Source organism: Alligator sinensis, unplaced genomic scaffold (genome assembly GCF_000455745.1).
Source record: "Alligator sinensis unplaced genomic scaffold, ASM45574v1 scaffold752_1, whole genome shotgun sequence".
Taxonomy (NCBI): domain Eukaryota; kingdom Metazoa; phylum Chordata; order Crocodylia; family Alligatoridae; genus Alligator; species Alligator sinensis.
The window spans coordinates 1,400,307-1,416,920 of record NW_005842000.1 but is presented as its reverse complement, the minus strand read 5'-3'; the positions used below and the strand labels follow the sequence as shown (position 1 = coordinate 1,416,920).

Genomic DNA, 16,614 nt, shown 5'->3' with positions numbered 1-16,614 from the left:
TGTTACCCCTCCGGGGTAATGAGCCAGGAGTTGTCCTGCCAAGACCCATCCATCCAGCCCTGGGGCTTTCGGGTACCTGTGAGGGCCACCTTGGCTGGTCCCTGCTTGTCCCTAGATAGGTCCCGAGGCTGCCAGCTAGGACAGCGCCGAGTCCCCGGCTGCCGTTACTTACTTATTTATTAAAGTTCATTTCCAGGGCCAAATCCGTTCTGAACTGAGCTCCAAATTTCAAGTGAGCAGAGCTCACTCATTGAAGTCTGCCTGGCGCTACCATCGGCAAGCGTCCTCCCTTCCCAGACTCATCCATCTGTCTGGGGCTTCGGATCCTCCCACATCCCTGGCAGGCATCCTACGTGCCAGCCCCCAGCCCGGAGGGCTTGTAGTTAGCAGGCGAAGGCCTGTCACAGGCAGGCTGACCCCTGTGAGAGTCTGCAAATGCCTCCAAATGCAAGGAGCTCTGCTATAGAGATTATAGCAGTGGGGATTGCTTTTGGGTTTTCCCCCAAGTTTGTGCCTTTTGGTTAGGGACAGGTGAGACTAGGGGGTATCCGAACTCCAACTCTCGGCTGCCTTCAGATGGACGTGGTGCTTTCACCCTTTTGCCGTGTGCTGGATACCCCCGTACGTCCCTCCCAGCCTCTCCATGTGCTCATCAGTTGGCTAGGTGATGGGGTACCGATGCCCAGCCCAGCCTGGGTGAGCAACCCCTGCCCATCCCCTGGACCCCCATGCCACAGCGGTTCCCCTCCTTCCCTCTCCGTGTCTCCTGCCCAGCTCCTCTCTGCGCCCAGCTCTGTGTGTCTCTGCCTCTCCATCTCCCTCTCTCTCCCCATCCATCTCCTCCTTGCCTGAGCTCCCTCCTCCTGTCTCCTCCCCTCCCTGCTCTCTCTACTCCCTCCCTCCGCCCGGTACCGCATTGCTGTAGTGCAGGGGGTCACTGCATTGCGCTGGCACCGTCAATAGGTGGACCCCCTCCCAGGGAAATAAAACAGCCGGAGCCTAAGCTGGCAGCCTCTGCTGTCTGAGACCACAGCTACTGGTAAGAGCTCCCAACCCAGCCGCAGCTAGCTGGGGAGGGTGGTGGGCATGGGGGTTGCACCCACCCAGGCGGCCTGGAGAGGGGAGCAAGGGGTGCAGCTGGGTTGTGTGTTTGCAAGCGCCTGGTGCATCCAAGCCTGCAGCCACTGACTTGCTTTGCTGGGGGGGGAGGGGGGCGCAGCCATTAATAGCCAGAGTCTTAACAGAATATGATTTAAGAAGTCCCAGGTGGGGAGGAGAGCAGAGCTAGGTGCCTTGTCCTCTGGAGGCAGAGCTCCGGCTTCCCCTTCCAGCCAGCCCACATGAGCCGGGCAGGTGTGGGTGGGGTGGGGGGTGCTGCTACCTTTGCTCGGTGGCGATGGCAGGGCTTTGACCTTGATCCCCAGGAAACCGCAGGAGCCGTGATGCTGCGGATAGGGCTGCATATGCCCCTGGATCATGGTGTTTGCATACGAGACAGCACCCCAAGCCTAGGAAGGGCATATGAGCCCTTAGCTGAGCTGAAGTCACCAGGGCTAGGTGAAGCTGGGTTTAAACCTAACCCCAAAGAGAGGAGTTGCGGGGAGGTGCTGTGTTCCCCAACCCCATCGGGGGCACCCTCGACTCTTCCTTCAGCTTGTAAATAGGGAGATTTTCCTACCCAAGATGTCGGACCCTCCCACCCCCTTGCAAACAGAAGCAGCTGGCATCAGGAGCCCTGAGAGAAAGAAAGAGGCTGCCTAGAGGTTTCTGAAACCCTGGCAGCCGGCATGGCAGCTGGAAGATGTGAGACGCCCGCCTTTGAAAGAGCTGCCTTTGCTGTTGTTCGGTGCTAGCACGGATTAGCCCCCACCCCCGGTTTCATTTCCACAAGGCTCCCCCCAAGGTCTAATGGGGGGTGGGAGGGCTCCCTGCTCTCCTGGAAGGCTGCTCTCCGAGGACGTTACTGCCTGCACGGCTGAGTCTGTATGACGGGGGCAAACTTTCCCTGACCTCTTTTACCTTTATGGGCAGCTTCATGATGACATTGGATTTTATTAGATGTCCAAGCAGGCTCCTGCTCTGGCTGGTTCGTGGTGCAGCTGCGGAGCGTGGAGATGCCGGGACAGACAAATGGATGGATTGCTTTTCCTTTCCTCTCTACATTTTATTTTGATCCTTGGAGGAAAAAAAACCCCATTGCCAGCTCAGGCACCAGCACCCGGCTTTCTGCAGGCTGCCCAACTGCTTCCAATTCAGCCGCAGGCTATTTTTGTCCATTCCCTTTTGTGGGCACCATATTGTCATCCCAACCACGAGCTCCGTGGGGGAGAGCTCGATGCAGAGAGGCAGAGAGGGAGAGGAATCTGATATCGTGCTGAGCCCCTCTCGCGATATGCCTAAGCCAGCATGGATGCCCGGCAGCTACCCGAGAGGAAGGCAGCATGTGAAATGGAGGCAGCATTTAGTTATTTCAAATGCAGAAGCTCTGGGAACGAAGCAGTCTTTCCATAACGGGGTGCATTTGGCTGCAGTGAGGGGGCGAGCTTTCTATCTAGAAGGGCTTTAAGGGGGTACTAAGGATTAGGGCCCCCCTCTGACACCTGCCTTTCAATATGCATTCCCCAGGGGCACGGGCACACCTTGTTTGCAAAGGCTGCGAACACGGTGACTCACGTTGGAAAGGCTTTACGCAGCACACAGAAATAGGGCAGTGAGCCCCCATCATCCCAGAGGCAGGCGGGTCCTTCCACCGCTGCTCCAAAGAGGATAGCAGACAGGCAAGCCTAAGCCCGTCGGGCCAAGAGTTGGGTTGCTGGTGCCGGTAGAAGGTGGGCTTTAATTCACAAAGAGGACAGAAAAATAGTAATATCTTTCTCTGTATACAAGCCTTGTCATTCAGAGCCCATGCCTTGCTGAGGGCAGTGGGAAGATGGGGTGGCCCTGGGGTTTTGCTGCCTTTTGGGGTGTCGGGACTCATGCAACGTCTGTGCTTTTTCCTCCCCAACCTCCACAGGAACGCAGCGCCGTGTCCACCGCTTCGCTAGCGCCAGCCCTTCACACCTAGCCCGCGAGGATGGGGAAGGAGAAGACACATATCAACATCGTCGTCATTGGACATGTGGACTCTGGGAAATCCACTACCACCGGACATCTCATCTACAAATGCGGGGGCATTGACAAAAGGACCATTGAGAAATTTGAGAAGGAGGCTGCTGAGGTGAGCTGTCCCGCCCTTACCGTGCCTTCCCCTTTGTCTCCTCCAGAGCAACCGGGCGATGGAAAAGACCCCTAAATCATATGGTGCCTGCCTTGAGCAAGGGGCAGGCCTAGATGACCTCCCGAGGTCCCTTCCAGCCCTCCTTTTCTAGGATTCGATCTCCTTTCATTGGATTGTTCCCTATGGTCTATTTGCTCCCTTCTCCCCTTGTTAGTCCCATTTCCTCTTTTTCCCCATTCTTCCTCTTACCTCTGGGCCTTTCCAACACCTCTGGCCTTGGAAAAGTAGGACCTTTTGGCCTAGTCATCCTGTTGTCTGTGTTTTCCTATCCACCTGTGGAAGTCATGGCCACAGGAAAGCCATGAGGGTGCAAGAGCTCTGCAGGATTTAAAAGCAATAGTGGAGACTTATGTGGATCACACCTTATCATAGTAGAGAGTCTGGCTGGGCTGTGACCTCATGCGAATAAACCAATACCTCCATACTGGTATTAGGGGCTAGGAGGAAATCTTTCCAAGGAGCAAGTCACTTATCCCTAAATGTTGTAGGAATTGGCTTGAATTTTATTCTGAAATAGCTGGCCCTGGTGACTGCTGGAGACAAGACAATGGACCAGGTGACCGCTGGCCTGATCTATTCTGTCGATGCTGACATCCCTCTTTACATTTGGGTGTTCGGGATTTGATCTGTAGCTTCAGCAGAAGCCTTCCAGGTAGAAAGCCTGCTATGAAATCTAGGCATTTATTCGAATGTCAGGATCTCTCTTGTACCATGGCCACAATCATGGCGCTCTAATAAATCCATCTCTCGAGCCATCAGCAACATATTAAAGCATATGGAAAGGGATGGATGTAGAGCCAAAGGGAACCTGTATTGAATGAGGAGAGCCCAGAAACCGACTGGAGTAAATTCCAGTGAATCAAACCATCGGGTGCCTTGCTGGGCAATTTTAGCAGATCAATATGTTATTTGAAAAGGTACGTTCCCAATGAAGCCCGGGAGGCTTTGACACATATATCCTTTGATTTTTCTGGATAGAAACTGTTAGCTGTCATATATAAAAGAGGCAGGATGCTCGGTGCTGCCTATCTCAGACAAGCAGCTTGCAGGTTGCCCCTCTCCAGCCCATTGAATTTCCAGGCAAGGATAAAACACCTATTTCTCTACCTTATTTGCAGCTTTTTTTTTCCCCCCAGTCCTCCCAGTAGGAGCTGCATCCCGTCAAAACTGCTCTCTCTCTCTCTTTTTTAACCCAGTCACTGCTGTTTCCACATATTTCTGTCCTGTGCCAACAAATGAAAGGGGGTATAATTAGGCTGGTCGAGATGTGACTGCAGCCGCTTTAATTGCACGGACGCTTTCACTGACTTGCCAGAATAACGTGAGGACGAGAAGCTGCTATTAATAGCCTATTGACTGAGCCCTGCCGACTCCATTTTCTACTGCAGGGCTGGGGAAGGGTTGTTCTTGCACGAGGTTGCACTGGTAGGAAATGGAGGCCTGTATGAATCCCCCCCAAAAACCAAGCAAAACCATAACACAGCATAGGGATCCCTTTTTTTTTTAAAGGAGAAAAGAGAAAGGAAGAAGACTTTGGGGCTAAAAAGGAGAGGTAACAGTAGCTTGGGAAGGGATACGGGGCTTGTTCATGATTTGTGATCTCAAAACACGGCTGTCCTTGCTGTTTAGCTTAATCTGGAAATATCAGGCTGTTTCTGGCATTTAACAGTGACATTATTGTGCTGAGCTAGATAATGCAGGTTTTTCTCAGCACAGCTCTGGGTAACCGAATATCCCCAGTGAAAGTGGGGGGGGGGAACTGTTTGCTAAATAAAAGCTTGCATTTGTCCTCGGGATATGCGTGACACTGCAGGGGCTAGTGTGATCCAGCACTTATCTGAAAGGACCCTCTCTCTTTTTTGAGGGGTGAGAGGAAATGATTCTCTCTTGCTGACACTTCTCAATCATCTGTTTTTTCTGAGCAAGGACGAGCTTTCAACGGGCTCCCATCGGGCTCACGAGAAAGGGCCCAGTTGTCCGTGGAAGGGACGGTCTGCTGAGACGAGTGTCAAAACCAGTGGGTATCTCTTTACACCCCATTCAAATCCCAGTCTTTTGGCCACAATAGACAGTGCTGATCCCCTTGACTGGCCTGCCAAGAGCTAGATCTGGAAAATCGACATATGCTGATGAATAAGGGCACTGGCTTGTCGGTTGGGAGACCTGCATCCTAATCTCAGTTGTGACACTGTCCTACTTAGGGCAGGTTTATTTAACCTGTCTCCGCCTCAGTTTTCCCATCTGCAAACCAGGCGTCACGGTACCAACCTCCTTTGCTAGGTGCTTTGAGATCTCCTGATGCAAAGCGTCAGCTCGGTCTGGTTATCAGCAATGAACTCTAGCTAAAACAGTGCCTTTTTGTCACAGCCGTCCTGCCACGGACGACAGTGATGTGCATTATGAGCGATCTCTTCCTTTTCCCCCTGGTGAGGATGAGCTGAGAGTCCACATGCCAGCTAGGGAGGGGTTAAATGCTTAGCACTTGTTCAGACCTAATTATGACCTGCAGCGCGTGTCATGTAATTAGTCAGAAATAGGGACTGCATCTGGAAATTTCTATCCAACCACTCGGGACAATCTGGAAAATGCACCTCTCTCGATGCATCAGAAGCTCCTTGCTGCAAGTTCAGAAGACCGGGGCTTGTCTGAGATCTGCTTCTTTCCATGCAGCAAGGAAGAGAGGGTTTTCAGCCATTTTAGGATTTTGCCCACAATCCTCCGCAGCAAGATGCAAAGTCATCCCTGATAGAAATCTGTTATGCAAGCAGGCCGGCTCCATGAATAATTCGTGCTGCACGGACCTGACGCAGGAATCACGTCACCGACCCTGAAAGGCAGCCGCTTTGGGGATGGAAGTTGGCAGCTGTCTGGGGGCTTTACCTAGTGCCCGCTGCCATCATCGGGAGTCTTTCCATTGACTTTGATGGACCCTGTCCTGTGCTCTACTGGACAGAGGAGCAGAGCACCTGCAGTGAGGTTGAGGGGATCATTTCTGTGCCACGGTGGTTATCCTTGTGCCTCAGACCATGAGCCAGTCTGTGCTTGGGAAGAACCTGATTTCTAATGGCCCATGATGGATTATCTTATACGGTCCTTTGAAACCTCTAGTGCTGAGCAAAGCTGGAGACAGGGCACCCTAGGAGATGAACGTGGCACTTTCTGTGCTCCCGTGCGCTACAAAGACCATAGCGAATGACTTGCTTCTTTATATTAAACCCATTTTTCCCCCATTTCTAGAATGCAAAAGGGTTCTTTTAAGCATTGGGACATCATAGAGCATTAACCCCTGAGGTGCAGTCAGGCAGCAATGGTTTAGCTCTCCTCCATCTCAGCTCGAGAGAGTGATTTTTTTTCCCTCCTCTCTCTGTGACTTCATTTTCACTGACGTAAGGTTCATATTTCAGGATAGATGCACGTGACTGCATCTCAGGAGGGAGGAGGCAAGCTCCCCCTCGTGGGGAGATTTACAGATTGCAAAGAGAAACCGAGGCCGTTCTTGTGATGGAAATGCCTAAGGGAAGGAAGAGGAGAGGAAACCATTTTGGAGGCTGACAAGCTGTATGGGAGGAGAGAGAAGGGACAGACATGGTGCAATGTCAAGTTAATGAGCAATGCAACAAAGAGCAATGGGATTTTACTACCTAGCTATGTCATCACCCAGTCATGTCCCCCCATGAGCAAGGTATGACCTACCCTACAAGTATCTCATGGAGCAAACCCCAGCACCCTCAGCACATTTGAGGCTGACTGTGATTTTACCATCAGAGCGTTGGCCACGATTTTCCCATTAGACAGCAAGCAATGTCAGGTCGTGGCTTTGCCTGTGACTTCATCTGCTGCTCAGCAAAAACATAGTCTTGCTTGACCCAGCAGCCAACAGCATCCTTCTGCATCTGTTTTATCAATGGATCGCTCTGCAATATTACTGGATGCCTTGACTCCTAAATGCATTTGCTAAACAATGACTTTTCTTCTCTTAGCCGGCAACATTGCACAGAGTCCCTCGATAGCCAGAAATCCCAGGTTAAGACTTTCTCTACCACTGGCAGGTTATCAGATGACATAAACCATTAGCCAGACATGGAGGGCATAATACTTCACAGAGATGCAGGACTGAAAGGGGATCTTTTGGGTACCCCAGACCTTGTAGCCACATCAGACCATCCTGCTTGGCTATTTATCAAGCTTCCTCTTGAACTAATCCGTTCTTTTTTTGGATTGCACTCTTCCTCCCCTGCGCCCAAACCTCCCTCCTGTCATGGCTAGAAACCATGGTTGCAGCTGCATTTATTCCTGCCCTTTATCCATCCATTTATCCCCAGGCCTATCTGATCTTTTAGCTGCAGTCACTCTCCTCCCACTTGGGTCTTTATCTCATTGATGCACTTACAGGAAGCCACCGTATCTGCATTTATTGGTCTGCAGATTATGGATTGGATCCTGCTGCCATTGCATTTAATGGGATTTTGCCTCTGTAACACCTTGGGTATCTGGGCCTGCGATCTGAATAGCCCTGTGGATGCTGGGATGATTCTTTGCCACGTGGCAAAGTTTGGGGCATAGGTTTCTCACTGGGTGCTTTCTTTTCTTTCTCCTTTGATCGTCTGCTAGATGGGGAAAGGCTCCTTTAAATACGCCTGGGTGCTGGACAAGCTGAAGGCTGAGCGGGAGCGTGGGATCACCATTGACATCTCCCTGTGGAAGTTCGAGACCACCAAGTACTACATCACCATCATTGATGCCCCTGGGCACCGGGACTTCATCAAGAACATGATCACTGGGACCTCACAGGTGAGGAAGACACCGCCGCGGGGTGAAGTGTGATGTAGGCCATGCCATGGGGACCTGCGGACATAGTCGTGAGGTCCTTAGAGGGCTCCTTTGGGGTCCCTCTCTCTGCTGGGCTTTCTATCAGAACCCAGTAGATCAAGAGACAAATATGCTGGAAGCACCTTCATCAGCTCACTGATGCTGCAAGCCTAGAAAATCCCATTTTGGGGGGGTCTTTCAGCCCCAACAATTGACAGTATTAGCCGAAGAGGGGACGTGGTCCCACCTGTCCCCCTGCCTCTGATGTGAAATGTTGAATGGCGTCATGGAGGAGGGAAGGGCCCTAGCCTGGCCTCAGGCAGCTCCTGTCACCCCATAGCTTAGATCAACTTGATTGCCCAAGGCAGGGTCATTGGACTTCACCCCTCCTGCCTTTCACTTAGGGCTGCTATCTTTGCCTTCATGAGCACATCTGGTTGCCATAACTATTGAACAAGACCTGAATGGGCACCGGAGGTCACTTGGCATCCAGGAGGCCAGTAGCTCTCCCCTATCCCACCCTAGGCTCCTGTTAGTATCGAGCATTAGCTATGGAAACAGGTCTTGCCATCCATTGGTGCTGTGGTCTGGCCCCGACCATCAGACCGGCCATGTCATTCATATGCAAGATGCCTTCCCCCCAAAACACCTGATGCCCGCTGGCTTAGCAGGACTGGTGCCCTGTAGGGATGCAGATGCAGCTATCACATAAGTACCTTCAGGCTCCTACTATACAAATCAACAGTAGCTCTTTTAGAGACTCTGCTGAAACATGGTCTGAGCCATTTGGGGATGGCAGCAGGGATGGGATGTAGTGTATTTAGCTGGTGTTAGATACTACCGTTCAGACCAGAGAACAATTACGTTCCACGTGGCAGGAGGAGTATCCTCAGGGCAGAAGGGACAGTAAGGTTGTGCTGGGTTCAAGCACTTGAGGCTCCATCAAAGGTCAATTTAGAGGGTCTCAAGACTTCAGTGGGTGCTCAATGAGGCCTTTACTGGGTGTCCCTGTATGGCCAAGCACAGCTCCTGGCTAGGAGCTGGATGGTTTCACCCTGGTCCTTAGACCTAGGTCACAAAACCAAGTGCAACTGGCAGGGAACAGCAGCATCAGCTGAGGTCAGGACTGAATGGGGTGGGCAGGTGTATTGGGAGGGGCTGGCCTTGCATCTTCCCATGCATTGCCTGTCTCTAAGTAGTGCCCATTTTGGCTAAAACCAGCGGCACCCTTGCCCCCCACGCCCACCCCCAGCTATCCTCAATGGCAGACCTCCCTTGCCTGACCCACTCAATGTATCTCCCGCACCCCAGGCCGACTGCGCCGTCCTTATCGTGGCTGCTGGCGTGGGTGAATTTGAAGCTGGCATCTCCAAGAATGGGCAGACCCGCGAGCACGCTCTCCTGGCCTACACACTGGGGGTCAAGCAACTAATCGTGGGCATCAACAAGATGGACTCCACGGAGCCCCCATACAGCGAGAAGCGCTACGACGAGATCGTCAAGGAAGTCAGCGCCTACATCAAGAAGATTGGCTACAACCCTGCCACAGTCCCCTTCGTGCCAATCTCGGGGTGGCACGGGGACAATATGTTGGAGCCATCTCCCAACGTAAGTGCGTGTGCGTGCACGTGTGTGTGCTTTTGGGGGAGTGGGTGGGTTGCAATAGACTGTCCTGCTTCAAAACTAGACATAATGAGTCTGAAACCGAGCTTTGTGGCATGCAGACTGCATGCAAAGGTCATGCCTCTGTCTCCTGCATTAATGCATCTGAGCCTCCTGGTCATGTATTCATTGAGCTGAGCAGCATATGTCAATGGGTCTCCGGTTCAGACTAGCAACACGGCAGCGAAGCACGAGTGTCTTCAGGAGTTGACGGGCATGGCTTCTCCTGAAGGATTTATTCGGAGGGCTCATGGGCCCCAAGAACCATATTTAACCCAGGCGTGTCCGGAGCAAATGTCACAGCCAGAGGGAACATAGCACGTGCTTTCAGGCAGCCTTTTGTCACGTGAACTAAAACTAGTTCACGGCACTGGAGGGACTCCTGTTAGCTTCATTGCTGCCCATTGCACACTTGGTACATATTGAAAGTGTCCCTCACAGTGCAGGTCATAAGATGCCAAGGCTTAAGACAGAAGAGAGCCCTTCCTCCTTGGTCTTTAGTTGTTTCCCTTCCTCGACAAGTGCCTGGTAGAGCGGAGGGAAAGGTCAGTCTTGGTCACTCTGACGGGAGCACACACCGCTTGAGTCACACAGCTTCCAAATGTCACCAGTTGCTGGGCTGGGAAGATGATCCTCAACAGCTCTGCTATTAATAGGCTGGGTGGTGGAGGGGCAGAGCAGAGTGGAGACAGCCAGAGAGGTGAGCTGGCTTTTCCAGAGCACCGTTCATCCCAATGGACCGCCAGGCATTCATCGACATGTTGCTCCTGGGTTGCACAAGCTGCACATGCAGAAATAACTCGCTCCCTCACCCAACAAACTGAGGCAGCTGTCTCTGGGGTGGGCTGGCAGCTGTTTGAATGGCACATCTAAGCTAGGGAGTGATGGTAAATGCACCAGCCAGTGGAAATGGCAGGGGGGAATTTGGTTGCTGGGGGGAGAATGTATGAGATTAAGGGGGTTAGCTTCGGATCCCAGTTTGGGAAGATTACAAAGTGCCTTCAGACCCTGATTCAGCCTGGACCCAATTGGGCAGGTCCAGGGCCCTGAGCACCCTGGCTTGCAATCATCAGCATGCTTAAACACATGCTCAATTGTAACCATCCCATTGACTGTAATGGGACGTCATGTGCTTTGCTGGAAAGGGGCCGGAGACCTCTCTACCTTGCAAGATGGAGCCTACGTGGCCAGAGACTTGGCTTTGTGTCACATCTAGAAGACGTGACTAGCTCCCCCTCCCCGCTCCCCGGTGCTCAGAGTCCGGCCTGAGTTCACACCCAAACAGCATCTCTGCTGGGAGCATCAAAGACAGAAGCAGCCTCCAGATTTCCCCTGCATCCCAGTAAGGCTCTGACTTTTCACTCCCATTTCCCAGTGAGTTTTCCCCAAATCACAAGGCAGTCAAATGTCTTTTCTGGCTCTCCAGGAGCTTCTCCAGTGCAGAGAGTTTGCAGCTGTCCATGGATTAGGATCCATAACATCCCCTACACAAAGGGATGCTTCTGGTGTCTCCAAGCTGTCCAGTGCCCAAATAGGACAGCTTCACAGAGGGTCTTTGCCAGATGGAGATACTTTGCTCCCAACCTAGAATCCAGGGCCTGGCCCAGTGAAAGCAGAGCAAGTACGAGGCGCAGAGCAGAAAAGAAGGACCCGAACCAGGACTTCTGAGTCTCCATCCAGCGCCCTACGAACAGCATCCTCCTTCCTTCCCAAGGCATTTCTAGGAGCAGGCCCTGGCCAGGCAGCCTAATGGCATCATTGAGTCCACCCCAGCCGAGGAGGTCAGGCTTGCTCCTAGCAGCAGGTGGGGCCGAGGCTTCCTCCTATGCAGAGCAGCTCATTACACTCTTAGCATTTCCCTTTATTGGGTCCAGGAATTTCAGGATCCTCCTCATACCTTTCCCCAAATGCATAGCAAGGCCAGCAGCCTTGCTTAGTACCGACAAGTGCCCAGAAGCTACCTTCTCCTTGCCGATCAAAAGCAGAGAGCATCCTCAGGCTCACACACAGAGCATAGAGGGAGCAAATTTTCAGATGCCCTCCCTGACGGAGCCGGGCTGAGCACTTGTTTCTCCTTGCACGAGTTTGAAATGACATCTGAAACGCCCGGCTGGGTCTGACGTTTGTGCGGCGGTAGCGAATCGAGTCCTGACATGGCAAGAGATAGCAACCGTGTGCCCACACTTGTTTGCAATGAGACACGGTGCAGGAGGAAAGCATTTTCATCGCGTTAGGGGAATATAGTCTCCTCAGTCAGGTTTTGCTGGGAAAAGGGGTCTTTGCTTGCCAAGGACAACTCATCTCAGCACCCGTATGCGCTATAATGGGCTTGTGATGATGACCCAGACCCTCCTTTTTAATCACTGCAGCTGCTGAGGTCTGCAAACCCCAGGGGGGGCTGGCAGTGAGGGGGCCAGGCAGCTGGGATGGTGCTGGGTTTCTGCTCTCACATGATTTGTGGTGCAATAGCCCATGATTTGTGGTATAATCCCAAGCCCCTAATGAACTTGGGATGCTTGTCTGCCAGGCATCACCGCTGTCTCTGTGTCTCTGCCAAAGGCATCGCAAGCTAGGAGGGGGGTGGGAAAGCCGCGTGCTCTGATAAGGAAAAAAAATCATTCATTTCTGGCCCTGGCTTTTGTTTCCCATGCACCTCCCAGGAAACAGGAGGGCAGACACGGTGAGGGAAACCAGCAATGAGTGTCCTAGCAGGGCTCCCAGGGGGTCCTGCCGACCCTAGATGTGCAGACCCCAGGGATCGCAAGCTTGGCTCGATGTCACAATGCAGCCCGATCCTTGTCATGGACCTCGGAGCTGCCGCGCCTGGAGGACTCGCCGTTTCGTGCAATCCCCAAAGCACAAAGACTTTAAAAAAAGCAAGAAGGGCGAGAGCTGGGAGCCTTTTGTGATCCCCTAAGTCCAGGGGCTGGGGCTTTAGGAGAAATGTCTTGTATCAGGAGAGAGAGCAAACTGTGGAGCTGGGTGAATCAGGCCCAGATCGCACCAAAAGATGCATTTCGATGCCCAGTCCGGTCCTGCTTCATCACCATCATCATCATCATTCATATTTGTGTTGTGGACCCCAGCTGGGAATCAAGGCCCCACTGCTGTCTACCTCATGGAGGATCTCAGACCCATGCAAAGGCTGCCTGTTTTCCGGCTTGTTTTCCGAAACCGATGGTTGGGCATCCAGCCGCACGTGATTGGCCGGTGGCCGCACTGTCTCCATGCCAACAGCCACCGAGCCAATCACGGCGGGAGGTCAGGAAGCGTGCCGCTTGCCATTGGAAGCCAGCCACGCTCTGGATTTGCATTGCAAAGGGGAGCTGCGAGTTTCCTGGCACAGTGCCCTGGTCAGGGTTGCTCGGGTTCGGGAAGGGAGCTGCAGGCAGGGCCAGGGGAGGGAGGCGGGTTTGCTGCAGCGCAGGGTGCAGGGCGCACGCCAAGAACGAAAGCAGGTTATTCAATCATCAGGCGCCTTCTGCTCCACGCAAAGCAGAGGCCTCAGCACCTTCGCTCCAGCACTTCCCATCCCCAGCTTTCCCCTCTGCAACACTCTCATTAATCGGCCTCGATTCCTTCCTCCCCGCCGCTCTTAATCCCTCATCGCACAGCTCTCTCCATCTTTCCTTTCATTTCCTCTTCCTCTCCTCCCAGGTCTTCATTTCTTTTGTCTCCGGCTGCACAGGTTTTACCTAAATATCCCATCGAACCGGTTCAGTTAAACTGGTCCCTGTGTGGACGTGCTCCCTGCAGCTGGAGGGTTTCTGGTCCCCCTTAGTCCTGCTCACCATCAGCATGACGGCCTTTTGCTGTCTGGACGGCGCCCGCGGGTCAGACACGGGGAGTTCGCCGTGTCAGGCTGCAGTCGGGCAGAAGGCAGGGTAAAGATGCACCTTGTAGACTAACTGGATCAGAGAGGCAGTATGTGAAACAGCCTCTCACTGCTGTTGCCCCCCTATTTGTCACTAGATGGGGAGTCTGGGTTCGGTGCTCAGGCGTGGCTTTCCCCATGGCTGTGGTTTAGTGAGGCATCATTGTAAAGGCCCTGATGGGTTTCAGGGGAAACCTCCGGCCACAAGTACCCCAGCAGGGGAAGGATTCAGAAGCACAAGTAAGCAGCCTGGGTGGTGTTTTAGGGCATGGGTTCAATGCTCCCCACCCCTTCCCAGGGCGCTGGGAGAATGGGCGCACAAGCAGAGGGTGCAGTCAGGCAGGGCGTTGCTGATTTACACACACCGCAGGAGGGCTGTTCTCTGCAAAATGCACAGAGCCAGGACAGGCCCAAGTCAGGACTGCAAAGGGTTATGACCCAGACCTGTGCACTTGCTCAGGGAGATGCAATCCCCTCTGTACAGAGGCAGGGCATCGGGGTGGATAAAGGGCCCAGGGGAGGTTTCTTTTTCTGGTGGGATGTTACTTTGGGCCCTGGGTTTGTTGCAGGGGGTTCGTCACCAACTCGGCTCACATGCCTGCCATTTTATTCCCCAGATGCCTTGGTTCAAAGGGTGGAAAGTGGAGCGCAAGGAGGGCAACGCTAGTGGGGTGTCCCTGCTGGAAGCTCTGGACACCATCCTGCCTCCCACCCGCCCGACAGACAAGCCCCTGCGCCTGCCCCTTCAGGACGTCTACAAGATCGGAGGTGAGCTCAGGGCTGACATGTCCCAGGGGCCGGGGGGTTCAGCCAAGTCATCTGAATTACAGAGAAGCAGGACCTCCAGAGATCACACCGAGTCCAACCCTCTTGCCTGAGGCAGAATCAGCCCTATCCAAACCATCCTATATGAACCTATAATCCAAACTCTTCATCAAGCTACCATCACAAGACGCAGGTAAAGCAGGGAGACCACAGCAGCCAACATCCTGCTTCTCTAAAAGGCTGTGAACACATGCTCAAGACATCCTCAAGTCCCCCCCTACAGAGGATGGCAAAATCCCCCAGTCCATACCACTCTGGCCATGGGGTAAAATTCCTTCCTGACCCCAAATATCAGTCCGACTCTGAACAGAGGGGCAAGACCCTCTAGCCAGGAACTCCAGCTGTGGTCCCAGCAGGAGCATTGGCACAGCTGCACAGATTTAACCTAAATATACCATTGAGGTATACCAACCTCACCAGTCACCATCCCCAATCTGACACATGTAGCAGAAAGGGGGACAGCCAGCAAAAATAGAGGCTGCAAACTCCAGATGAGATCAGGCTGCTTGAGCACCGCGGGGCTGAAGCTGCCTCCCATTCACAGCCCGTTCCTCAAAGCCCCGGGCATCACTGACAAGGGGCAGCATGTGGTGTTGCTACCTGTCAACTAGTGACAGGTTCAAATTAGGCTATGAATGAGCTTTACACTGGTTTCTACCCACTGCAGCCATATCTCCCTTGGGTCTCCAGAAGACAGAGCCCTGCTGTGCTGTTTCCTCACCCCTCTTCCTCCTGCAGGTATCGGGACGGTGCCCGTGGGCCGTGTGGAGACCGGCATCCTCCGGCCCGGCATGGTGGTGACTTTTGCCCCTGTGAACATCACCACGGAGGTGAAGTCGGTGGAGATGCACCACGAGGCGCTGAGCGAGGCCCTGCCGGGAGACAACGTCGGCTTCAACGTGAAGAACGTGTCCGTCAAGGACATCCGCCGTGGGAACGTCTGCGGGGACAGCAAGTCGGACCCCCCGCAGGAGGCCGCACAGTTCACTTCTCAGGTCAGCCCAGTCAGAAGGGACCGGGTGGCCCTGGTTCTCTATAGTACCAAGTCTATCACCAGTGCTTGTCGAGAGACCTGCCTGCATGCATCAGAATCGCTTCCCCCTCCATATGCTGCTGAAATGCAGCTGCTTCTGGGGTGGAACACAGCAGCTGGTGAACAGCACACAGCCCCATCATACAGCATGTTAGACCAGGAAGGCTAGGAGTGTCAGAAGGGTTGGAGGGGGGGTATGTTAAGCACCGATAACTTGTTCCACCAACCTTTGGGATCATTCAAATGAAAACTGAGCAAGAAGGAGCTTTGTCATTCCATGGTAGGAACAAGCACATTTCTGCCTTCAGCCTTTCTCCATGACAATGTGGGCATGAAGGCAGAGTCAGGGTCACCGGGAAGCCTGGCAGAGACAAGGCACATAAATTCATGCTCCCCAGAGAAGGCAGGATTATGAGATGCATCTCTCTTGCACACACACATGGGGTGCTGGGAACATATAGGCTCCTTGCTTGAGCTAAAGGGCACCTAGCAAAGAGAACCAGCCACCTTCAAAACAATTTCGCACACTAAGCTGGTGTGTTGCACACTCATACACCATTAAACTGGCTTGGGAGCTGCCTTGTCCCTGGCGGAGCTCACTGGGTTCTCTGCTTCCCCCAGGTGATCATCCTGAACCACCCCGGCCAGATCAGCGCCGGGTACTCGCCCGTCATTGACTGCCACACCGCTCATATCGCCTGCAAGTTTGCAGAGCTCAAGGAGAAGATCGACCGGCGCTCTGGCAAGAAGCTGGAGGACAACCCCAAGTCCCTAAAATCTGGTGACGCCGCCATCGTGGAGATGATCCCCGGGAAGCCGATGTGTGTGGAGAGCTTCTCCCAGTACCCGCCCCTTGGTAAGAGAGCAGGCCCGTGGCTGGCCTCACGTTATGTGGAGGTCCACAGATGTGCTCTCACTCTGGTTCTCTGCAAAGATGTGTCCAGCTGTTATCTCTAGGAAGCCCCATGTCTCATCTCAGCATGGCGGGTCAGCAGCTGTGCCCCCCTGAAAGGCCCATCCATCAGCTGCCAAACCTCCCTCCCTTAAGTGCAATGATATATTTATCATACCAGTTCTGAGCCTTCTGGCTTCTATGGTTGAAATCAAACCCTGGAAGCAAATCTGTTCAGCAGG

At 53.3% G+C, this 16,614-nt stretch overlaps 1 protein-coding gene across 1 annotated transcript in view; it reads left to right on the top strand.

Annotated features, from left to right (window-relative positions):
• The first annotated feature begins 888 nt into the window (after positions 1-888).
• EEF1A2 (eukaryotic translation elongation factor 1 alpha 2) overlaps positions 889-16,614 on the top strand; it is a 17,095-nt gene continuing 1,369 nt past the window's right edge. The window contains exons 1-7 of the mRNA XM_006021646.2: positions 889-1,039; positions 3,014-3,217; positions 7,889-8,068; positions 9,398-9,694; positions 14,240-14,390; positions 15,186-15,442; positions 16,102-16,336. Of these exons, the coding sequence (XP_006021708.1) occupies positions 3,074-3,217; positions 7,889-8,068; positions 9,398-9,694; positions 14,240-14,390; positions 15,186-15,442; positions 16,102-16,336 (1,264 nt within the window). The 5' untranslated portion in view covers positions 889-1,039; positions 3,014-3,073. The remainder of the gene's footprint in view (positions 1,040-3,013; positions 3,218-7,888; positions 8,069-9,397; positions 9,695-14,239; positions 14,391-15,185; positions 15,443-16,101; positions 16,337-16,614) is intronic.